Consider the following 20,731-nt stretch of genomic DNA (forward strand, 5'->3'; position numbering starts at 1 on the left):
CGTGATCACCGTATGCCGGGGCCTGACAGGTCATATCAGAAATTGAACCCAAGTTCTTTCTTCAGCGACAGCACTGGAAACATTGTTCTGACATGGACCTTTTGTTTCCCTGGGACTGTGGTTTTATTTTTGAATAAAAAATTTTGTCCTGTGCTTCAGAACAGGTCTTCCTGTTTTATTCCTTTATTCCTTCCACTATTTCTCTACTTAAAGATTTTTTTTTCTTTTTTTTTTTTTGAGACGGAGGGCATCAGGAAGTCTTAGGCTTTCCTGAATGATCCTTTATGGACCTGTCATCTTTAAATTTATCTAACTCTTTTTTTTTTTTTTTTTTGAGATGGAGTCTTCCTCTGTCGCCCAGGCTGGAGTGCAGTGGCACGATCTCGGCTCACTGCAACCTCCACCTCCCTGGTTCAAGAGATTCCCCTGCCTCAACCTCCTGAGTAGCTGGGATTACAGGCGCACATCACCATGCCTGGCTAAGCTAATTTTTTTGTGCTTTTAGTAGCGACAGCATTTCCCCATATTGGCCAGACTGGTCTCGAACCCCTGTCCTCGGCCTCCCAAAGTGCTGGGATTACAGACGTGAGCCATCGTGCCTGGCCTATCTAACTCTTCTTAAATTAACTTGTATTATGCCCACCTGTGATGTTACATATATTGGCTTTTGTCCTAGTTACTAGTTCATAACTTCTATAGCTCTTGCTGTAGCCTTTTGTTACAAGGTTGGGTATGTTAGGCCTCTGGAAATAGAATCTCTCTCCTGCCCCAAAGCAGGACTCTAATCTCCCTCCACCTTTCTGATTGTGGGTGTTAAGACTCTCCCCTGAGAGATCCTACCCTACACCCTGTGTGAAGAAATGCTGATGTCACGAAGCTCATAAAAACCCAAGAAGACTGGGTTCGGACTGCTTCTGGATAGCTGAACACGTGGAGGTTCCTGGAGGGTGGCATGGTCAGGGAGAGCATGGAAGCTCTGCACCCCTTCCCACATACCTCACCCTACTGTCCCTTCATCTGCATTCTTTATAATATCATTTATAATAAACCTGTAAACATAAACAACTGTTTCCCTGAGTTCTGTGAACCACTCTAGCAAATTAATCAAACCCAAAGAGGAGGTTGTGGGAACCCCAACTTGAAGCCAGTTGCTCAGAAGTTCTGGAGGCCTACTTTTGCAACTGGAGTCTGGGGTTTTTGTGGGAGAGGTTAGTCTTAGAGACCAAGTTCCCAACCTGTGGGATCTGACACTGTCTCCAGGTAGATAGCGTCAGAACTGAATTGGACACCCAGCTGGTGTCCGCTGCTTGGAAGAACTCCCACACATTTGGTCACAGAAGTCTTCTGTGGTTGATGATTGTTGTGGTTTGAGATTAGAGGAGAAACAGTTTGAAAGAGGTTTTTTTGAATCATCATCTTACTATTAATTGTAGTACTCATTATATATATTCATATTTTAATACATATATATTTTGGTTTTGTTGCTGATGTATTCTTTTCATTTTTCATTTTGCAGTTATTTGAAAAATAGTTTCATACCAACTGAGGTGTCTGTTCTGGTCCGTGCTATTTCCCTGCTCCCTTCTCCTCACTTGGACGAAGTGGGGATATCCCGAATTGAAGCCGTTTTACCACAGTGTGACCTAAATAACCTGAGTAGTTTTGCCACATCTGTTTTAAGATGGATTCGGCGTGATCACATGTATTTGGATGATATTACTGCAAAACAACTGAAACTACTTCAAAAATTAGATCACTATGGTCGTCAGAGACTACAACACAGCAACGGTTTGGATCTGTTATGGAAGGAACTTAAATCTCTCAAAGGAAACACGTTTCCTGAGTCACTTCTTGAAGAAATGATTGCTACTTTACAGCATTTCATGGATGATATTAATTACATGAATGTTGTGGAGATTGCATCTTTTATTTCTAGTACTGATTACCTCAGTACTTTGCTACTTGATAGGATAGCCTCAGTGGCTGTTCAGCAGATTGAAAAGGTGAAATTTAAATGTTAGACATTAATTTTATAGAGTTCTCAACTTCTACAAGCATAATTTTTATCATAGGCACTTTGAGAACTTGGATTGGAATTTGAGATTTAAAAATTAAATAAATTCTGGGTCAGTTGTGGTAGCTCAAGCCTGTAATTCCAGCGGTTGGGAGGCTGAGGTGGGAGGATTGGTTGAGCCCAGGAATTAAGGCTCAGTGAGCTGTGATCGCACCACTGCACTCCAGCCTGGGTGACAGAGTGAGACCCTGTCTCTTAAGAAAAACAAAGAAAACTCTGGTTTCTGTTTCAGCGATTTGTTGTTCCTCTCCTTAAAGTCACTTTCTTATTCCAGCATTGTAGATTTGGAAAGATCAGCAATCATTCTTTGGTTCATTACAGTATTAAGATTAGTAATCAATTCTTTGAGGATACTCTTATTAGGACAGTGGAGTATGAAGGATTTTTGGTTTTACTTTTTCTTATTTCTATAATCGTGTGGCATTAATTTTACCATTTAAAAGCAATTATATTCAAAAGTGTGAGATAAGCTTGAAAACTGAGAAAATTATAAGGTATCCATTGGCAACAGTGTTCTTAAATTGTCATTGCATCTTCTTGCAGATTTATTTCTGGGACTTACTTGTAAAATGCCGCTTTATGGATTATGTGAGAAGCAGGTCACTTACAAAATCGCTATCATTAATGTATCAGGGCAAGGCCTTTATTTAAAAGACAGTGTTCCTCACAAATGAAAATAAAAAGTTTGTCTTAACTTGCTTAGTATAGTTCCTGGAAGTCATTAAGTATTGAATGAATGAGTGAAAAATGAAATAAAAAAGCAAATGAAAGAAAAATAAATGCTAGTGATTATAATTTAAGAAACTTCTTTAATTATATTATGATTATTCTATAAAATGTACTGATTATCATGGAAATTGCTGATACTGTTTCCTATTCAATTTAGTGACTAATGAATTCTGAAACAGAATTTATTTACTTATTTTAAATTTAAATAAAGACAGGGTCTCACTATGTTGCCCTGACTAATCTCGAACTCCTGGCCTCAAGCAATCCTCCCACCTCAGCCATCCAAAGCATTGGGATGACAGGCATGAGCCACCACTCCCAGCCAGAACAGAATTTTACACCTAACAAAATAAATTTGTAGATTGTCTGATTTACTTCTTTTTTGTTACATTAACACTTTTGGGGTTATTAATAATTATTGGTGGGGTTAAATAAATTATAGGAGGATGGAAATATTAATAAGCAGAGTGATACATTTATTAACTGTAGCGATGATAGGAAAATATTGCTCCTAAAAAATAATAAGGTTAAAATTTTGTCTTATTTTCCTAAAGTTTAAACTATAAATTTTTTGTTCTTTTTATACAGATCCATCCTTTTACAATCCCTGCTATTATTCGTCCATTCAGCATGTTGAACTATGATCCACCTCAAAGGGATGAATTTTTGGGAACTTGCGTGCAACATCTTAATTCTTACTTAGGTAGGTATATTGTTTGGTAATACATTGAGTGAATAAGTCAGAGGATACTTGTTGCTGCTGAGCTAGGAGATGTCCCTCATTTAAAGGGTAACCATAATAGCCATGAATTATCTACCTAAAAAAAGGTTTTTTGTTTGTTTGTTTGTTTTTGAGACAGAGTCTTGCTTTGTCGCCCAGGCTGGAGTGTAGTGGCGCGATCTTGGCTCATTGCAACCTCTGTCTCCTGGGTTCAAGTGATTCTCCTGTCTCAGTCACCCCAGTAGCTTGGACTATAAGCATATGCCACCACACCTGGCTAATTTTTTGCATTTTTAGTACAGAACAGGGTTTCACCATGTTGGCCAGGGTGGTCTGGAACTTCTGACCTCAGGTGATCCACCAAGGCCTCCCAAAGTGTTGGGATTACAGGTGTGAGCCACTGCGCCCGGCCCTAAAAAAACTTTGTATCCATTTTAATTATGAAAAATGTCAAACTTGTATAAAGAATTAAACAAAGAACACATATATACTCACTGTGTAGATTCAATAATGTTAACATTTTACAGTATTTGCCTTATCCGTTTGTTTCTCTGACTCTCTTATTTTTTTCTGAGCCATTTCAAAGTTGTAGGCATTGTGACCCTCCATCCCTAATTACTTTAGCATACATCTCCTAAGAATAATGACATTCTTCTATACCACCACAATACTGTTGCCACACCTAAGAAACTTAATCATAATCCCCTAATATCTAATACACAGTTGATGTTTCAGTCTCCCTAAGTGTTACCAAAATACATTTTAGAGTAGTTGTTTTGGACCCAGTATTCACTCATTGTGTTTGGTTGTTATCTCTTCAGTCTCTTATAGTCTAGAATTTTGTTTCCTTTTTTTCTTTTCTTGGCATTGACTTGGTTTTTTTTTTTTTCTTAACTTTTTGTTATCCAGGTTTTCAAATATACAGAAAAATTGAACAATATAACAAACATCTGTATAATGAACTGTAGACCCACAGTCGTGATTGAGTATTGATTAACATTTGCCACATTTGCTCTGTGTATGTGCACAGCGCGTGTGCGTATGATGCACCTTCCAGTTGTCAGCTCTGTGTACTTCAGGTTATAAGGACATTCTCCTATGTAACTACAATACTGGCATCATTACCATTACCAAAGAAAATGAACAAGTACCATCTACTACCTAGTCCGTAATCAAATTTTCCCAAGAGTCACCAAATTATCTTTTATAACTTTTTTTTTTTTGAGACAGAGTTTTGCTCTTGTTGCCCAGACTGGAGTATAATGGCGCAATCTCAGCTCACTGCAACCTCCGCCTCCCAGGTTCAATCAATTCTCCGGCCTCAGTCTCCCAAGTAGCTGGGATTACAGGCATGCACCACCACGCCCGGCTAATTTTGTATTTTTAGTAGAGATGGGGTTTCTCCATGTTGATCAGGCTGGTCTCGAACTCCTGACTTTAGGTGATCCACCCACCTCAGCCTCCCAAAGTGCTGGGATTACAGACGTGAGCCACCATGCCTGGCTATAACGTTTTTTTAAAACAACCAACATTGAATAGTTATGTCTTTTCCTCCATCTTTTTTGCTTGATATTTATTTTTATAAAATGACTGGCCATTTATTATAAATTGAGCCACATTCTGGATTTGTCTGATTGTCTTCCTTTAACTTGCTTCTCCATCTCCTGCATTTGTAGTAAACTAGAAATTAGGTATAGATGCTTGGTTAGGTTCGGATTAAACATTTGCAGCAAAAATAACTTGTTTGTAGTGCTGTGTACCTTATATTTAGATCACATCTGGAGGCACATAATGTCTGATTGTTTCTGTCTATTTAGATTTCGGTTTTTTTTTTTTGAGACAGAGTCTTGCCAGATTGTTTTTTAAAAGTAAAAAAATGTTTCTTAAGAACCTTAATAGATGTTTGTGAATTGTTCGAAGGGTTGCTGCTCTTATGCTGATTATTTTGCATCTCTTAAAAAGGTCTTCAAAAAAATTATCTTTTAAATTTAGAGATGGGGTCTTGCTACGTTGCCGAGGCTGATAACAAACTCCTGGGCTCAAGCAGTCCTCCCACCTTGGCCTCCCAAGTGCTGGAATTACAGGCATGTGCCACCACACCTGGCCAGAAAAGTCTTTTGGTAATATTTCAGTACTAGAAAAAAGTAGAAAAGAAATAGTCCTTCCTGCTGTTAGCCTTAGCAGAAGCAATATGTGAGGAGAGCAGAGACAGGAAATTACTTTTTCCTTTTCCTTTTCCTTTTTATTTTGGGTCCTGAGTTGTGTTTGGAACAGTTTGACCTTGAAGGATTAGAGCTTTATGAGACTTTTCTTCTCAGACTCACACTATGTACTTGTCAGTATGATATAGAAGCTTTAGAGGAGAAATGCTCAGTAACTGTTCCTTTTCAGTGAACACTTTCCATGTACTTACTGTCAGGTATTCTTCTAGGCACTGGAGATACAGGAGAGAGTAAAAACAGATAAACTACCATCATCGAGTTTACTTTCTGTTAGGGGGTGATTGACATAAACAATAAACAAGGCTCTAAGGTCAGATGGTGATAAGTACCTTCAAGAACATTAGAGCAGGGTAAGTGTGTAGGCTGGAGCATCACGGTAAGTGTGAGATGGAGTGCTATTTTGGATAAGGGATTCAGGGACTGCCTCTCTGAGCAGATGTCATTTAACCATGGATTAAATGAATTGAGAGAGTGATGCATGTCAATAGATAGGGAAGAGAGTCCCAGGATGAAAGAAAGGGAATCGGAAAGGGCCCTCAGGTGAGAGCATGTTTGGTTTTTTCCAGAAACAGCGGATTCAGTGTGGCAGGAGTGGATGAGGGAGACCGAGTTGGTAGGAGATAAGGTTGGAGAGACAGCCAGAGACTGGTTTCCTCAGATCTTTTTGCTCTGCCTGGAGAGTAGGAATTACCCAGTTATCTACCAAGCAACAGATACTGAGAGCTTCCACATCCAGCATAACATGTTAGGCTCTACATTAGTGATTTATATAGATCTTTAGACCTCTGGTGAAGCTGGTGTGAAACAAGTATAAATGTATTAATTGTGTCTGCATCATGCTAATGGACTTTGCTACATTTTTGTGGGATCTATGGGCCAGATAGCATCTAACCATGTCTGATACTACTGTGTCACAGCCTACAACATGAGGCTGGGATATGTATATGTATATGTGTATATGAATGTGTTGCATGTGTGGCATACATCTATACCCCTTTTTAGTAACACAACTATATGTAGAAAGATGAGACTTTAAATTGAGACTTAGAGTGTGTTCTCCTGGTTGTTCAGTCATGTGTTGACAACCAGAAGGAAATGAAAGTACATCTCTTCCCAGGTTCTCCAAATAGAGTCTTAGAAATTAGAAAATTTTGTTGCCAAAGAGTATAAGGAAAGAAAGATTGAAAAATACAGCTTTGAGTTTTTAAAACTTAATCAGAGAAAGTTTTAAAAATTCCTAGGGAACTTTATCAGTAAAATTTTAAATAACTAATGGAGTAATAATTTTCATTGTTTTGAGTAAAGACGAATTTTGACAGATTAGTTTTGCTGGTGGAAATCATCACTATTAACTTCATTTATGACCTGGTCTTGCTTTATTAAATAAACTCAGAAAAAATTGAAAAGGAAAGATTTAATGTTGTCTCTTCTGTTCTTAGTAAGAATATTGATGCCATTCAGGCATTTTAGGTGACCCTTTCCCCCACATTAGAAATGTCTCTTGGATGAGGCAAATCAGGTAAATAGCTGAAGCCTTATACTGTGGGACATCTGCCATGCTGCTGGGTGACAAGTAAAGGAGGAGGTGCTAGGCAAGACCTCAGCTTCAAACATGTGTACACTCTGCTTGGAGATCTGAGATTCCCAGAGAGCAGCATAGTATAATAATCCAGGCTCTAGAGCTGGACATTCTGGACATACTCTCCGCTGCCAACTCTGTGATTTTGGGCAAGTCATATTTAACCTCTCTGCTTCCTAATGCTTATTTATGAAGTGGAGATAATTGTTTCTACTGATATAAGATATAAGTGAGTTAATATATCTAAAGTGTTTAGAATGGTATGTAACATATTCTGAACACTATTGTATTATCATCAACGCTGGGATCACTTCTTTTTACATGCACCACTGTCCTTTTGTTTTGGATTCTTTTTCCGAGGCTATTTTTAAAACTTCTTACTAAAATGTAATAACAAATGTTTGTATAACTTTAGTATAATACTGTGAATTTATTCAAATTGAATCACCTAGGGAATCAGTACTGAGATCAAGACACAGAGTATTATCACAGTACCCTTCTCCTCTTGTACCCTTTTCCTACTTGGCCCTGACCCAAGGTAACCACTTAACCATTATCCTGTCTTGTAACAGTATAGATTAGTTTTGTAAAGGCTGTATATCTTTTTTTTTTCTAAAACCTGGCTTTGCCTGAATAAATTATAAGTGTATATATAAGTGAGGCAGCTATATCCTTAAAAAAAATCTTAATTTTCTTTTAGGTATATTGGATCCTTTTATATTAGTGTTTCTTGGTTTCTCTTTGGCCACACTTGAATATTTTCCAGAAGATCTGCTAAAGGCAATTTTTAACATCAAATTCTTAGTTAGATTGGATTCTCAACTTGAAAGTATGTATCTATAATTTATTTATCTGTTGTACTTTATATCCAAGTCTCAGGTCTACCTATACTGAAGAATTTTAATGTTAATAACTTTTTTCTGTTTCTAATAGTATTCATGCTTATTGTAGAAATTTGGAAAACACAGGAATAAAATAGAAAATAAAAAATTACCCATCTTACTAACAAGTAAAACTACCACTTTTAATGTTTTGGAGTATTTCTTTTCTGTCTTTCTCCTTCTCCTGTGTGAATGTTTATATATCCGTGTTTTTTTGTTTTGTTTTGAGACAGGGTGTCACTCTGTTGCCCAGGCTGGAGTGCAGTGGTGCAGTCATAGCTCACTGAAGCCTTGGACTCCAGGATCAAGTGATCCTCCCACCTCAGCCTTCCAAGTAGCTGGGACCACAGGCGTGTGTCACCATGCCCAGCTAATTTTTTTATTTTTTAAGAGCTGGGATCTCACTGTATTGCCCAGGCTGGTCTCAAACTCTTGAGCTCAAGTGATTCTCCCTCCTTGGCCTCCCAGATGCTGATATTATAGATGTGAGCCCCCACACCCAGCCTGTATTTAATTTTAATTTGTTAAATTTTTTATTTTTATATTTTGAGACAGAGTTTTGCTGTGTTGCCCAGGCTGGTCTCTAACTCCTGGCCTCAAGCGATCCTCTTGCTTCAGCCTCCCAAAGTGTTGGGATTACAGGCATGAGCCACTGTACCCAGTCCCTATATGAATTTTATTTTATTTTACATTTCTTTCTTTTTCTTTTTTCTTTTTTTTTTTTTTTTTTTGAGATGGAGTCTTGCTCTGTTTCCCAGGCTGGAGTGCAGTGGCTCAATCTTAGCTCACTGCAACCTCCGCCTTCCCATTTCAAGTGATTGATTCTCCTGCTTCAGTCTCTCGAGTAGTGGGAATTCTAAGTATGTGCCACCATGCCCAGCTAATTTTTCTATTTTCAGTAGAGACGAGGTTTCACCATGTTGGCCAGGTTGGTGTTGAACTCCTGACCTCAAGTGATCTGCCCACCTCAACCTCACAAAGTGGTAGGATTACAGGCATGAGCCCCCATGCCTGGCCCCTATATGAATTTTAAAACAAAATTTGGATTATTTACATATTCACTTTTGTATGCTGCCTTTTTCCATCTAACTATATTTTGAGCAATTTTCCATGTTATTAAATATTTTTTGATGTCTTTTTTTATTGGCTGCATAATATCCTATTACATGGATATAATAAAATTTGTCACAGATTGTTTCCAATTCCTCATCATTGTAAGTAATGATTTGTTATACGTGAGTCATTGTTTCCTTAGGATAAAATCCTAAGCGTGGAATATTAGGTGAATGAAAATTCTTGGGAGTTTTTTTTTTTTTTTTGAGATGGAGTTTTGCTCTTGTTGCCCAGGCTGGAGTGCAATGGCATGATCTTGGTTACCCAAAACCTCACCTTCCAGATTCAAGCAATTCTCCTGCCTTGGCCTCCTGAGTAGCTGGGATTACAGGCATGCGCCACCATGCCCGGCTAATTTTGTACTTTTAGTATAGACGGGGTTTCTCCATGTTGGTCAGGCTGGTCTTGAACTCCTGACCTCAGGTGATCCGCCCACCTCAGCCTCCCAAAGTGTTGGGATTACAGGTGTGAGCCACTGTGCCCTGCTGGGAGTATTTTTTAAATGTCCTTTTAACATTCATGATTAATGAGAACAGTGCAGGAGTTGGTCCTAATCATGTCACTGAATGTAATAATTTAAAAATATAAAGCATATGTTTGTAAATTAGAAATGTAAACAGTTCTAAATACTATTAGAATAAAAGCATCTATTAATAGTGGGGATAAACAAATGTGAAAAAAATGGGTTGTCTTTCCTGGTCTCAGCTATCAAAATTCATTGGTATTTTATTAATTTCAGTTTTATCTTCATCTCGAAGTGCAAGAGTCCAGCTTCATCTTATGGAGTTAAATAGATCAGTCTGCTTGGAATGCCCTGAGTTTCAGATTCCGTGGTTTCATGACCGCTTCTGTCAACAATATAATAAAGGTTTGAGTTTTCTTTTAGTCAGATAGCAAAGTTTAATTCTAAAGTAAATTATTAGGTAGTACATTGTTAATCTTGTTATACTTAAACACGACACGAGCCTTCCCAAGAGTGCCATGACCTGTTTAATATTTTATATGAGATATTGTAGGTGAAACATTATAAGAATTTCTTCATATTTGGGACATAACCCTCTTAGTTGAGAGCAAAGAACTTGTAATGAATTTAGTGTCATTATATAAGATACTACATTGAAGCTCTTATTGAAAATATTAATCTTTATATTTCAGTTTGTAGAATTGGGATGATTTTCATTAAAAAACTGATTAAGGCCGGGCGCGGTGGCTCACACCTGCAATCCCAGCACTTTGGGAGGCTGAAAGGGGGGGCAGATCACCTGAGGTCAGGAGTTCAAGACCAGCCTGACCAACATGGAGAAACCCCATCTCTACTAAAAATACAAAATTAGCTGGGCGTGGTGGCGCATGCCTGTAATCCCAGCTACTTGGGAGGCTGAGGCAGGAGAATCACTTGAATTGGGGAGGCGGAGGTTGCAGTGAGCCGAGATTGCGCCGTTGCATTCCAGCCTGGGCAACAAGAGTGAAAACTCCGTCTCAAAGGAAAAAAAAAGAAAAAAAAGATTAAGTAGACTAATTATTTATTGTTTTATAAAGGTATTGGTGGCATGGATGGAGCACAACAGCAGATTTATAAAATGTTAGCAGAGGTACTAGGAGGAATCAATTGTGTAAAAGCCTCGGTTCTGACGCCTTATTACCACACAGTAGGTAAGTTATTGGTAGGTTATTAGTTACTTTCAGAAAATCAAACTAATTTGAATAGAGTCATCTTATCAGTTGGAATTTTTTAAAATTTTTTGAATTTTTTTAAAGTTGTTATTATTATTAAAATTTTCAAACGGAGGTAGAAAGAGCAATAGAATAAATCCTCAAGTTCCCGTGGCCCAGTGTTGATAGCCAGGAGCATTTTCTATTCTTTAGAAAAAAAACAAAAATTAAGGTCAGTCCTCCACCAATTCTAAGTAAAACTCAGATTCAGATTCACTGAACGTTTCTGGATCTTCAAAAGATTCTGTCCTCTCCATTCAGTGTGTGAAAATAAGGGTAATGACTCTTTAATTTCTATTTCATTGTTTTAAGTTCATCTGAAAAACTAAGTTGGTTTATCAGCCTGGATGAAGATTTCCAAAGATACTGTGCTTGATGCTAACCTGATTAATCTTGTTTCTCAACTGGTCTAGTTGTAGAATGCATTCTGATTGAATTGTGGATCACATAAAGCTAGTGGACTAGCTTATGTTGATGGCAATATAAAATTTTCAAAGATATTGCCACATTCAAGTGGTGATCTTAAATGAAAAAGATAAAATTTTAAGATAATTAACATAAACTTTCTAAATTTAGGTTTAGAAAACCTCTGCATATACAGGATATTTAAAAGGATTATAAACTTGGTATAAACTAACAGTGTAAATGGTAGCCAAAAATCAAATACTATTTAAACTATATTGTTAATAATAACAAAAAAGTTGGTAATCCCATTGTATTCTATTTTTTAGACACCTTAATATTTTTTTTTTTTGCATGTTGTCCTTTTTAAGAGACAGTGACAAGTAGGGTCTCTTAAACCCTAGAAACAAAGGAGGACAGATAGTGAAGGATCTTGTCTAATCATGTCCTAGACAGAACTAGAGAGGACTAGGATTGCATGTATTTCAATCCTTGAGCAAGTTCTTCTGAACCTTGTTAACTTCTTCATCAGTGAAATGGGGATAATAATGCCTACTTGATAGGATTAACTGAGGTATTGCATTAAAGCATTTAACGCTATCCTTGGAACATAGTAAGTGCTCAATAAATTTATTTTTATTTTAATTTTTTTATAGAAACAGGGTCTCACTATGTTGCTGGTCTCAAACTCCTGGGCTCAAGCGATCCTCCTGCCTCAGCTTAGCCTCCCGAAGTGTTGGGATTACAGGTGTGAGCCACTGTGCCCAGCCCAATAAATCTTATTTAAAAAAAAAAAAAAAAGGATGTTTAGCCTGAAAAATAGAAGTCTTATGGGGACCATAATGTTTTAAGGATTGTTAAGTAGAAGAACTAGGTATCTCTATCTCAAAGATGAACAAAATGGTAAAAATGAAAGGAAGCAGACTTTAACTTAGTGTAAGGAGAATTATTGCCTGCTTTCTGAAGAAGTAATGTTGAGGCAGAGGCTGAATATTCAGATCATAGATGTGTGTGATTTTTGCACTGGGCAGAAAGGTGAACTAGATAATCATTAATGCTCTCATCTTGTGCTACAAAACACAACTTTCCTTTGATTTTATATTAATCAGGATTGAGTTGGGTATGAGTGACAAAAATCCATAAATTGGCTGGGCACAGTGGCTCGTGCTCATACACATAGTCTCAGCACTTTGGGAGGCTGAGGTGGAAGGATAGCTTGAGCTCAGGAGTTTGAGACCAGCCTGGGCAATATAGTGAGACCCTGTCTCTAAATAAATAAATAAATAAACAAATAAATAAATAGCAGGCATGGTGGTATGCCCCTCTAGTCCCATTGCTCAGGAGTTTGAGACCAGCCTGGGCAATATAGTGAGACCCTGTCTCTAAATAAATAAATAATTAGCAGGCATGGTGGCATGCCCCTGTAGTCCCATTAGGAGGCTGAGGTGGGAGAATCTCTTGAACCCAGGAGTTGAGTCTACAGTGAGTTATAGTCACGCTACTGCACTCTAGCCTCAGTGACAGAGCAAGACTCTGTCTCTAAAACAAAAACAAAACAAAACAAAAAACAAACATTGAAGCTGGGCATGGTAGTGCAAGCCTGTAATCCTAGCTACTCTGAGAGACAGAGGTAGGAGGATCACTTGAGCCCAGAAGTTTGATACCAGCCTGGGCAATATAGTGAGAAGCCATCTCTTTTTAATATTTTTCTTTTTTTCTTCAGAACAATATGAATATAACCCCATCTTTTAAAAAAAAATTACACGAGACATGCTTAACATAGAAAAACTAGAAAAGGAAGATAACAGAAAAGAAAAATTACCCATGATATAGCCACTGTTTGCTTTTGGTGTCTGTTTTCCTAACTTAAAAAAAAAAAAAAGACAAAAATGGTTTTCTTCTGTAGTGTTTGTGTTTTAGTCCTTTTCTGCTGCTACAACAAAATACCGGAGACTGGTTAATTTATAAACAACAGAAATTTGGCCGGGTGCAGTGGCACACGCCTGTAATCCCAGCACTTTGGGAGACGGAGGCGGGCGGATTACCTGAGGTCGGGAGTTCGAGATCAGCCTGGCTAACATGGTGAAACCCCGTCTCTACTAAATATACAAAATTAGCTGGGCGTGGTGGCGCACGCCTGTAATCCCAGCTACTCCAGAGGCTGAGGCAGGAGAATCGCTTGGACCTGGGAGACGGAGGTTGCAGTGAGCTGGGATCATGCCACTGCACTCCAACCTGAGCGACAGTGAGACTCTGTATCCAAAAAAAAAAAAAAAAAGGAAAAAAACGCAGAAATTTATTTTTCACAGTTCTGGAGGCTAGGAAGTCCAAGCTCGCATACCAACAGGTTTGGTATCTAGTAAGGACCTGGCCTCTGCTTCCAAGATGGTACTTTGAATGCTGTGTCCTCCCATGGCAGAAGGGACAGGAAGGCAACAGAGGATGCTCTTTTATAGGGTCACTAATCATATTAATGAGGGCTCTGCCCTCATGACTTAATCATCTCCTAAGGGTTCTGCCTCTTTTTTTTTTTTTTTTTTTGAGAAAGGGTCTTGTTCTGTCACCTAGGTTGGAGTGCAGTGCAGGAGTGCAGTGGCATGATCACGGTTCATTGCAACCTCTGCCTCCAGAGCTCAAGTGATTCTCCCACCTCAGCCTCCTGAGTAGCTGGGTCTACAGGCACACACCACCACATCAGGCTAATTTTTGTGTTTTTTGTAGAGATGGGGTTTCACCATGTTGCACAGGCTGGTCTTAAACTCCTGAGCTCAAGCAATCCTCCTGCCTCTGCCTCCTAAAGTGCTAGGATAACAGGTGTGAGCTACCACGCCTGGCCTAAGGTCCCACTATTATTATTAACACATTGATGATTATGTTTCAACATACGAATTTTGGGGGACATATTCAGATCATAGCAGTTTATAACTTTATATGTTGTGAATATTTTTCTATGCCAACAGATATGCTTATACAACATCTTTTTTAGTTACTGCATATTTCATTGAGTATGCTATGATTTAATCAATCTGTAAGATTTTTTTGCTGGTATGTCCATCTGTCAAACAATGCTGCAATTTCATATAACAACAATAATAGATTTATCTTTATATAATGCTTATTATGTGTTAGACACCATTTTAAGTACTTCATAAGTACTTGTGTGTGTGTATGTGTATAGTAAACTTATATCCCTCTGAAGTATGTAAATTATTTGCAGATGAGGAGACTATACCTGGCAAATGACAGAGCCAGGATTTGAGCTTGGCATTCTGGCTCTAGAATTCATTCTCTTAATGAATTCTATATATTTCGTGTTTCATAATTAACTTAAAGATGGTTCAGTGCCTTAGTTTTTCACCAGAGTTCCATCTGATTCTTTTCAAATCACAGACATCATTTCAGGAAGTATATTTAAAAGATAAGAATAATTTTAAAAACATAACAACAATATCATCTTTATCATCCTATAACCATTAATAATAATTTCTTAATATCTTTTAAGAAATGTTCAGCAGTATGGGAAATTTAGCATAAGTAGGGAGATGGGACATTTTAGATAAAATTTAAAATTTTATCAAAATATTAGATTTGGCATACTATAATGAACTCAATGATCAAGGATTGAAGGTAGTAGAATTATGGGAAATGTAACATAAGTAGAGAGATATGGGAAATTTTAGATAAAATTTAACATTTATGGGAATTACAGGAAATGTAACATAAGTAGGGAGATATGGGAAATTTTAGATAAAACTTAACATTTTATCGAAATGTTAGATTTGGCATACTATAATGAACTCAATGATCAAGGATTGAAGGTAGTAGAATTATGGGAAATTTAACATAAGTAGAGAGATATGGGAAATTTTAGATAAAACTTAACATTTTATCAAAATGTTAGATTTGGCCTACTATAATGAACTCAATGATGAAGGATTGAAGGTAGTGGAAACTATTCCTCATACGTCTCATGCACTGCACCCCTATACCTTAGCTTTTCCTGTTTTAAGTGTCTTTTATGTTTATTTTATAGTTTATTTGTCCAAATTGGGATCTTAACATTCCACTTGGTTGGTTTGCAGTTTTTGGTTCAACTTTTCCTTTCCTACTTCTCCTTTTATTAACTTAAAATTTGAGAATAAGTTTTTTTTTCCACATTTCAAACTTTTCTAATTGCAACCCTGTGATAACATTTAATATGTCATCTAATAGTTTTTAATGTTTTTACTGTAAACCTGGGTTTGCTGTAAACCATTAGTGATATCTAGAGACTTGATTAGATTTTAGGATTTTTTTTAGGTTTTTCTTTTTGGCCAGAAACTTCATAAGTGGCTTGTACTTCTTTTTGCATCCTCTCAGGAGGCACACAAGGCTGGTTGTCTTTTTCTTTTTCTTTCTTTTCTTTTTTCTTTTTTTTTTTTGTTTAGACAGAGTCTGGCTCTGTTGCCCAGGCTGAGGTGCAGTGGCACAAGCATGGCTTACTGCAACCTTGACCTCCTAGGTTCAAGGGATCCACCCACCTCAGCCTCCTCAGCCTGAGTAGCTACCACTACACCTGGCTTATTTTTTAAATTTTTTGTAGAGATTGGGTTTTGCCATGTTGCCCAGGCTGGTCTGGAACTCCTGAGCTCAAGCAATCTGCCTGCCTCGGCCTCCCAAAATGCTGGGATTACAGGTGTGAGCCACTGTGCCTGGCCTGGTTGTCTTTTATATATTAAGACTCATCAGTGGGTTTGTATGTTGTCAGCTGATTCATTCAACGGAAAGTTCCCCTGTCATCTTTTCACCTGCTGATTTTAGCAGTTATTAATGATCACTCATTGCCTAAATCCATCATTCAGAGGGGTGGTAAAGTAGCGATATTCTACATCTATCATGCCTTCTACATTTATTAGCTGGAATTTGTCTAAAAAGGACTTTCCCATACCAACTGTTTAGTTACCCTTATGTACAATTCATGTAGAAAAGACAGGATAAATGCTTGAGTCTTTTTCTTTATTAATTTTCAGATGAGTTGGTTTAGCTTTCTCCAAATGTAATCAAGAGCCTTAAAGAGATTGAAACTCTTTAATGTGATTTGGCCTAGCCCAGTGCTAAATGTAGCCCAGTACTTAATATTGTTTTGTAATTCTTCTGGTTGATTTTTTGATTGATTGATTTCCAAAGAGAGGTGCCATTGGACCAGATCTTATAAAAATAACTTGGATAATTTGACAGGTTCATCATTCTTCTGTGAGTGTGTATGTGTACAAATATATGCATATATATTTCAAATATATCTTAAACTTTTATCTGTAAAACTTTACCTAATTCATACTACCAGTTTCTATGCTTCCTTAAGATTTTGAGTGTATCTTGGATAAAAGAAAAAAACCTCTTCCATATGGAAGCCATAATATAGCATTGGGACAACTACCAGAAATGCCATCGGAATCAAATATGGAAATAGTTGGATCAAGGCTGCCACCAGGAGCTGAAAGGTAATTTGTTTCTTAGTTTTAGATTGTATTAATATCTAAATGTTAAATTTGGTGTACTATACTGAAGTCAATGATCAAGGATTAAAGGTAGTGGAATCTGTTCCTCATATGTCATGCATTCCACCTTTGTAACTTTCCTTTTCCTGTCCTTTCTGCTTTAATGTTCTCCCTTCTTCTGTCCAAAGCCTAGCAATCTCCCTAACTAAAGTGCTAAAAGAATTGTCCTCAACTAGAAGTAAAATAGTATCTTCTTTTGCGCTCCCATACCTCTCTACTTTTCTCATAGCACTTAGCCACTTCCTATACTGCATTACAGTAACTTACTATACATCATGTGTTCTCTGTTAGACTATAAGCTGTGTTGCTTCATATTTGTACCCCTCACAGTGGTTTACATATAGTAGGCATGTGTAAATATATTTTGGACAAAAAAAATGGATGAAAGCAGACAAATATTTACAATAATTTTGTGTAAATAGGTTTGTCATCAATTACTAATTTCTTAGTAGAAACATAACTTGATATACTCATTTATATTCATTGGCTTTTGTTAGTTTATAAAGATGCAATCTTGTTTCTGAAAAGCTTGTAATTATTGTTTCTTATTTTGATTTTAGAAGTAAATATTTTTATCTTATGTAGGATTGCTTTGGAATTTTTGGATGCAAAAGCACTTTGTAGAAATATCCCTCACATGAAAGGAAAATCTGCTATGAAAAAACGACATTTGGAAATTCTGGGGTATCGTGTAATTCAGGTATGAAATACTCATGTAATTCAGCCTCTAAAAAGCCCAGAGACACTAGCCATACATGTGCTTCCTTTTAATGTGAAAGTTCCAGAATTACCTTTTTAAATATATTTTTTGAAATGTATCACTCATACAGGCCATGTACAATAGCTCATGCCTGTAGCTACTTGGGTGGCTGAGGTGGGAGGATTGCTTGATCCTAGGAGATTGAGGCTGCAGTGAGCCATGATCATCCCACTGCACTCCAGCCTGGGTGACAGAGCAAGACCCTGTCTCATAAAAATAAATAAATAAAAGTTGTCTTTATTTTATTGTCTTTAGAATATCTATATCTTATGATTTCTATATCTTACAAAGGAGAGAGGCACTGTAGAGATGGATAGAGTTATCAGAGGAAACAACTAGGTATGAATATAGAAGACTATGTGGGGAAAAAATGTCCATCATTGGTATTGTAGGAAAAGGAGGATGAAAGAGCAGAAAAAAGTATTCTTTTTTTTTTTTTTTTTTTTTTTTTGAGACGAAGTCTCACTGTTGCCCAGGCTGGAGTGCAGTGGTGCGATCTCGGCTCACTGCAGGCTCCGCCCCCTGGGGTTCACGCCATTCTCCTGCCTCAGCCTCCCACGTAGCTGGGATTACAAGTGCCCGCCACCTTGCCCAGCTAATTTTTTGTATTTTTAGTAGAGACGGGGTTTCACCGTTCTAGCCAGGGTGGTCTCGATCTCCTGACCTCGTGATCCACCCGCCTCGGCCTCCCAAAGTGCTGGGATTACAGGTGTGAGCCACCGCACCCGGCCAGAAAAAAGTATTCTAGGCAATGTCAGAAGGAACCACTTGGCTTCCAATAAAGGTTCACAGGCTATCCTTATGTAAACTAATTTCATAGGATTCCTACAGCTTTGATCAGTAGTGCTTATATGTCTTCCTCGATGTTTTTTGTTGTTGCTTTAAAACTTTCGTTCAAACTACATTACTTATTTTCAGATTTCTCAGTTTGAATGGAACTCTATGGCACTGTCAACAAAGGATGCTCGGATGGACTACCTGAGAGAACGTATATTTGGAGAAGTCAAGTCATGTTTGTAGTTTTTATTTAAAATGAATGTTATCATGTGTTACATTTGGACTTATTTTAAAAAAGTGGCCTGTCTCAATTAAAAAATAGGTACAAATGTCCTAAGGTGGGAACATGCCTGGCATGTTTGAGAATAACAAAGGATCCAGTGTGGCTGGAGCAGAACAAGTGGGGAGTGGGGTGGGAGTGTATAAGAGAAAAGATACACTCTGGCTCTGTCATTTGACCAAGAGGTCAAATACAACCTCTTGGCTACTCTGAGTGAGATGAGAAGCCATTGGAGGGTTTCAAGAAAGGAATGATATGAACTCACATTTTAACTGCGTTACTTTGGCTACCTTGTTGAGATAAGAAAAGACTATGATGAGGCAAATGTGTAAGAAAGAAAACTCTATGAGGTCATTGCAATAATCCAGACAAGAATGGATGGTGGCTTGGAGAGAGTGGTAGCAGTGGAGGTAATGAGAAGTAGTCAGATTTTTTGGATGTATTTTGAAGATAAAGGCAACCGAATTTGCTCACTGATTGGATATAAGGTATGAGAGAAATAGGAGTCAAGGATAATTCTAAGTTTTTGTCCTAAGCAACTAAGAGGATGTCATTAGCATTAACTAAGATGGGGATAGTCTACAGGAAGAGCAAGATGAGGGGGCAGGTGGTGGGGGTTGATCACAAGTTTGTTTTAGATATGTTGAGTTTGTGATGTCTTTTAAACATCTAAGTGGATATATCAAATAGAGAATTCAGTAAATGAGCTTGGAGGTCAGGGAAGAGGCCCAGGCCCCAGATATAAATGTATAAATGTCAGCAGTATTCAATGCCGTGAGAGTAGATGAAATCGCTTAAAATGAGATCAGAGAAGAGTGTGAATGGAGGAGAGGTCTGAGGACTGAGTTTTCAGGTGCTCCAACATTAAAAGATTAAGAGGAAGAGGAGGAATCAGGAAAGGATACTGAGCAGGGATGGCCAATGAGGTAGGAGGAAGGAAGGTAGTAATACTTCCTAGAAGCCAAGTGGATAAAGCATTTCAAGGGGGAGGTGAGTAGTTGTATCAGATGCTGCTGATAGGTCAGGAAAGATGAGAAATGGGAAATGGCTATTAAATTTAGCAACATGAAAATCATTAGTACTTTGAAAATAGTCGTTTTGAAGTGGTGCATGTGAAAGCCTGACTGGTTCAAGAGAAAATGAGAGGAGATACGTTTTCTCCTAAATGGAAGCAAAGAAATGGGGTAGTAGCTGAGTGGACCAATCTTGACCTGGTGTAATCCTACACGTTGAGGGAATAATGGCTTTTCCCTGTCTTACAACACATTTATTCAATAAAATGGTTACTAAGGGCCTACTATGTGATATAATCCCCCACCCTTCCTCTGAGAGTGATGGTTTTGTGCTCAGCAGGCCACAGCCTAACTACTCTCACTTAGGCCACCTGGTGGTGGTGGAGGTAATTGACCATCTGAAACGTGGCTATCTTCTGACTCCATGACCCTGTCAATTCACACTATCTCAAAATAAGTTGGTAGCTGGAGTGCCTTCAATCATAAGCATAGCTTTAAAATATGTGTCTTGCATGTAATTTGCTTCACTGATATTTGGCTTAGGCTTAGTTGAAATACATGTTTAAAATATCCAATGACTTTGCATGATTTGAACTCCAATGCTTAATGATTTTGTGGAATATTAACTTCACAAAACGTTTTGTGAAAAACAAAATCAGAATAATAAGTGAAAGATGTCTCATTGTCTCTTCCGCTTTCTGAATTTCCTCATACTTATATTAGTGGAAATGCTAAATTCAGTGTTTAATTTCCATGAAATGTGTTCTGTTTCTCAAGCAAGTGATAACAAAAACTAAACCCTTGAATAGGTTAAAATACTTTACTATGCAACTTTAGAATAAAATGATTAGGCTGATGAGGGTTATAAAGGGTTTCCTTTGGATATAAATAATTAAAAATTTCGTCATTATATACTTGTGGTACATGGAA

The 20,731-nt window shown here is 37.7% G+C and overlaps 1 protein-coding gene across 4 annotated transcripts in view; it reads left to right on the forward strand.

The window, feature by feature from the left end:
• The window catches only part of FASTKD1 (FAST kinase domains 1), a 48,319-nt gene that overhangs the window by 26,021 nt on the left and 1,567 nt on the right, over nucleotides 1–20,731 (forward strand). For 2 of the 4 annotated variants that reach the window (XM_058441388.1, XM_058441389.1), the window contains 8 exons: nucleotides 1,517–2,003; nucleotides 3,392–3,506; nucleotides 8,026–8,154; nucleotides 10,059–10,187; nucleotides 10,859–10,972; nucleotides 16,776–16,914; nucleotides 17,557–17,671; nucleotides 18,650–18,743. In XM_058441388.1, the coding sequence (XP_058297371.1) occupies nucleotides 1,517–2,003; nucleotides 3,392–3,506; nucleotides 8,026–8,154; nucleotides 10,059–10,187; nucleotides 10,859–10,972; nucleotides 16,776–16,914; nucleotides 17,557–17,671; nucleotides 18,650–18,743 (1,322 nt within the window). Of the gene's footprint in view, nucleotides 1–1,516; nucleotides 2,004–3,391; nucleotides 3,507–8,025; nucleotides 8,155–10,058; nucleotides 10,188–10,858; nucleotides 10,973–16,775; nucleotides 16,915–17,556; nucleotides 17,672–18,649; nucleotides 20,714–20,731 lie in introns of those variants that run through there. The other 2 variants (XM_058441396.1, XM_032755456.2) reach the window with 1 other exon arrangement.

This window comes from Hylobates moloch, unplaced genomic scaffold (assembly GCF_009828535.3).
Source record: "Hylobates moloch isolate HMO894 unplaced genomic scaffold, HMol_V3 SCAFFOLD_1, whole genome shotgun sequence".
Taxonomy (NCBI): Eukaryota; Metazoa; Chordata; class Mammalia; order Primates; family Hylobatidae; genus Hylobates; species Hylobates moloch.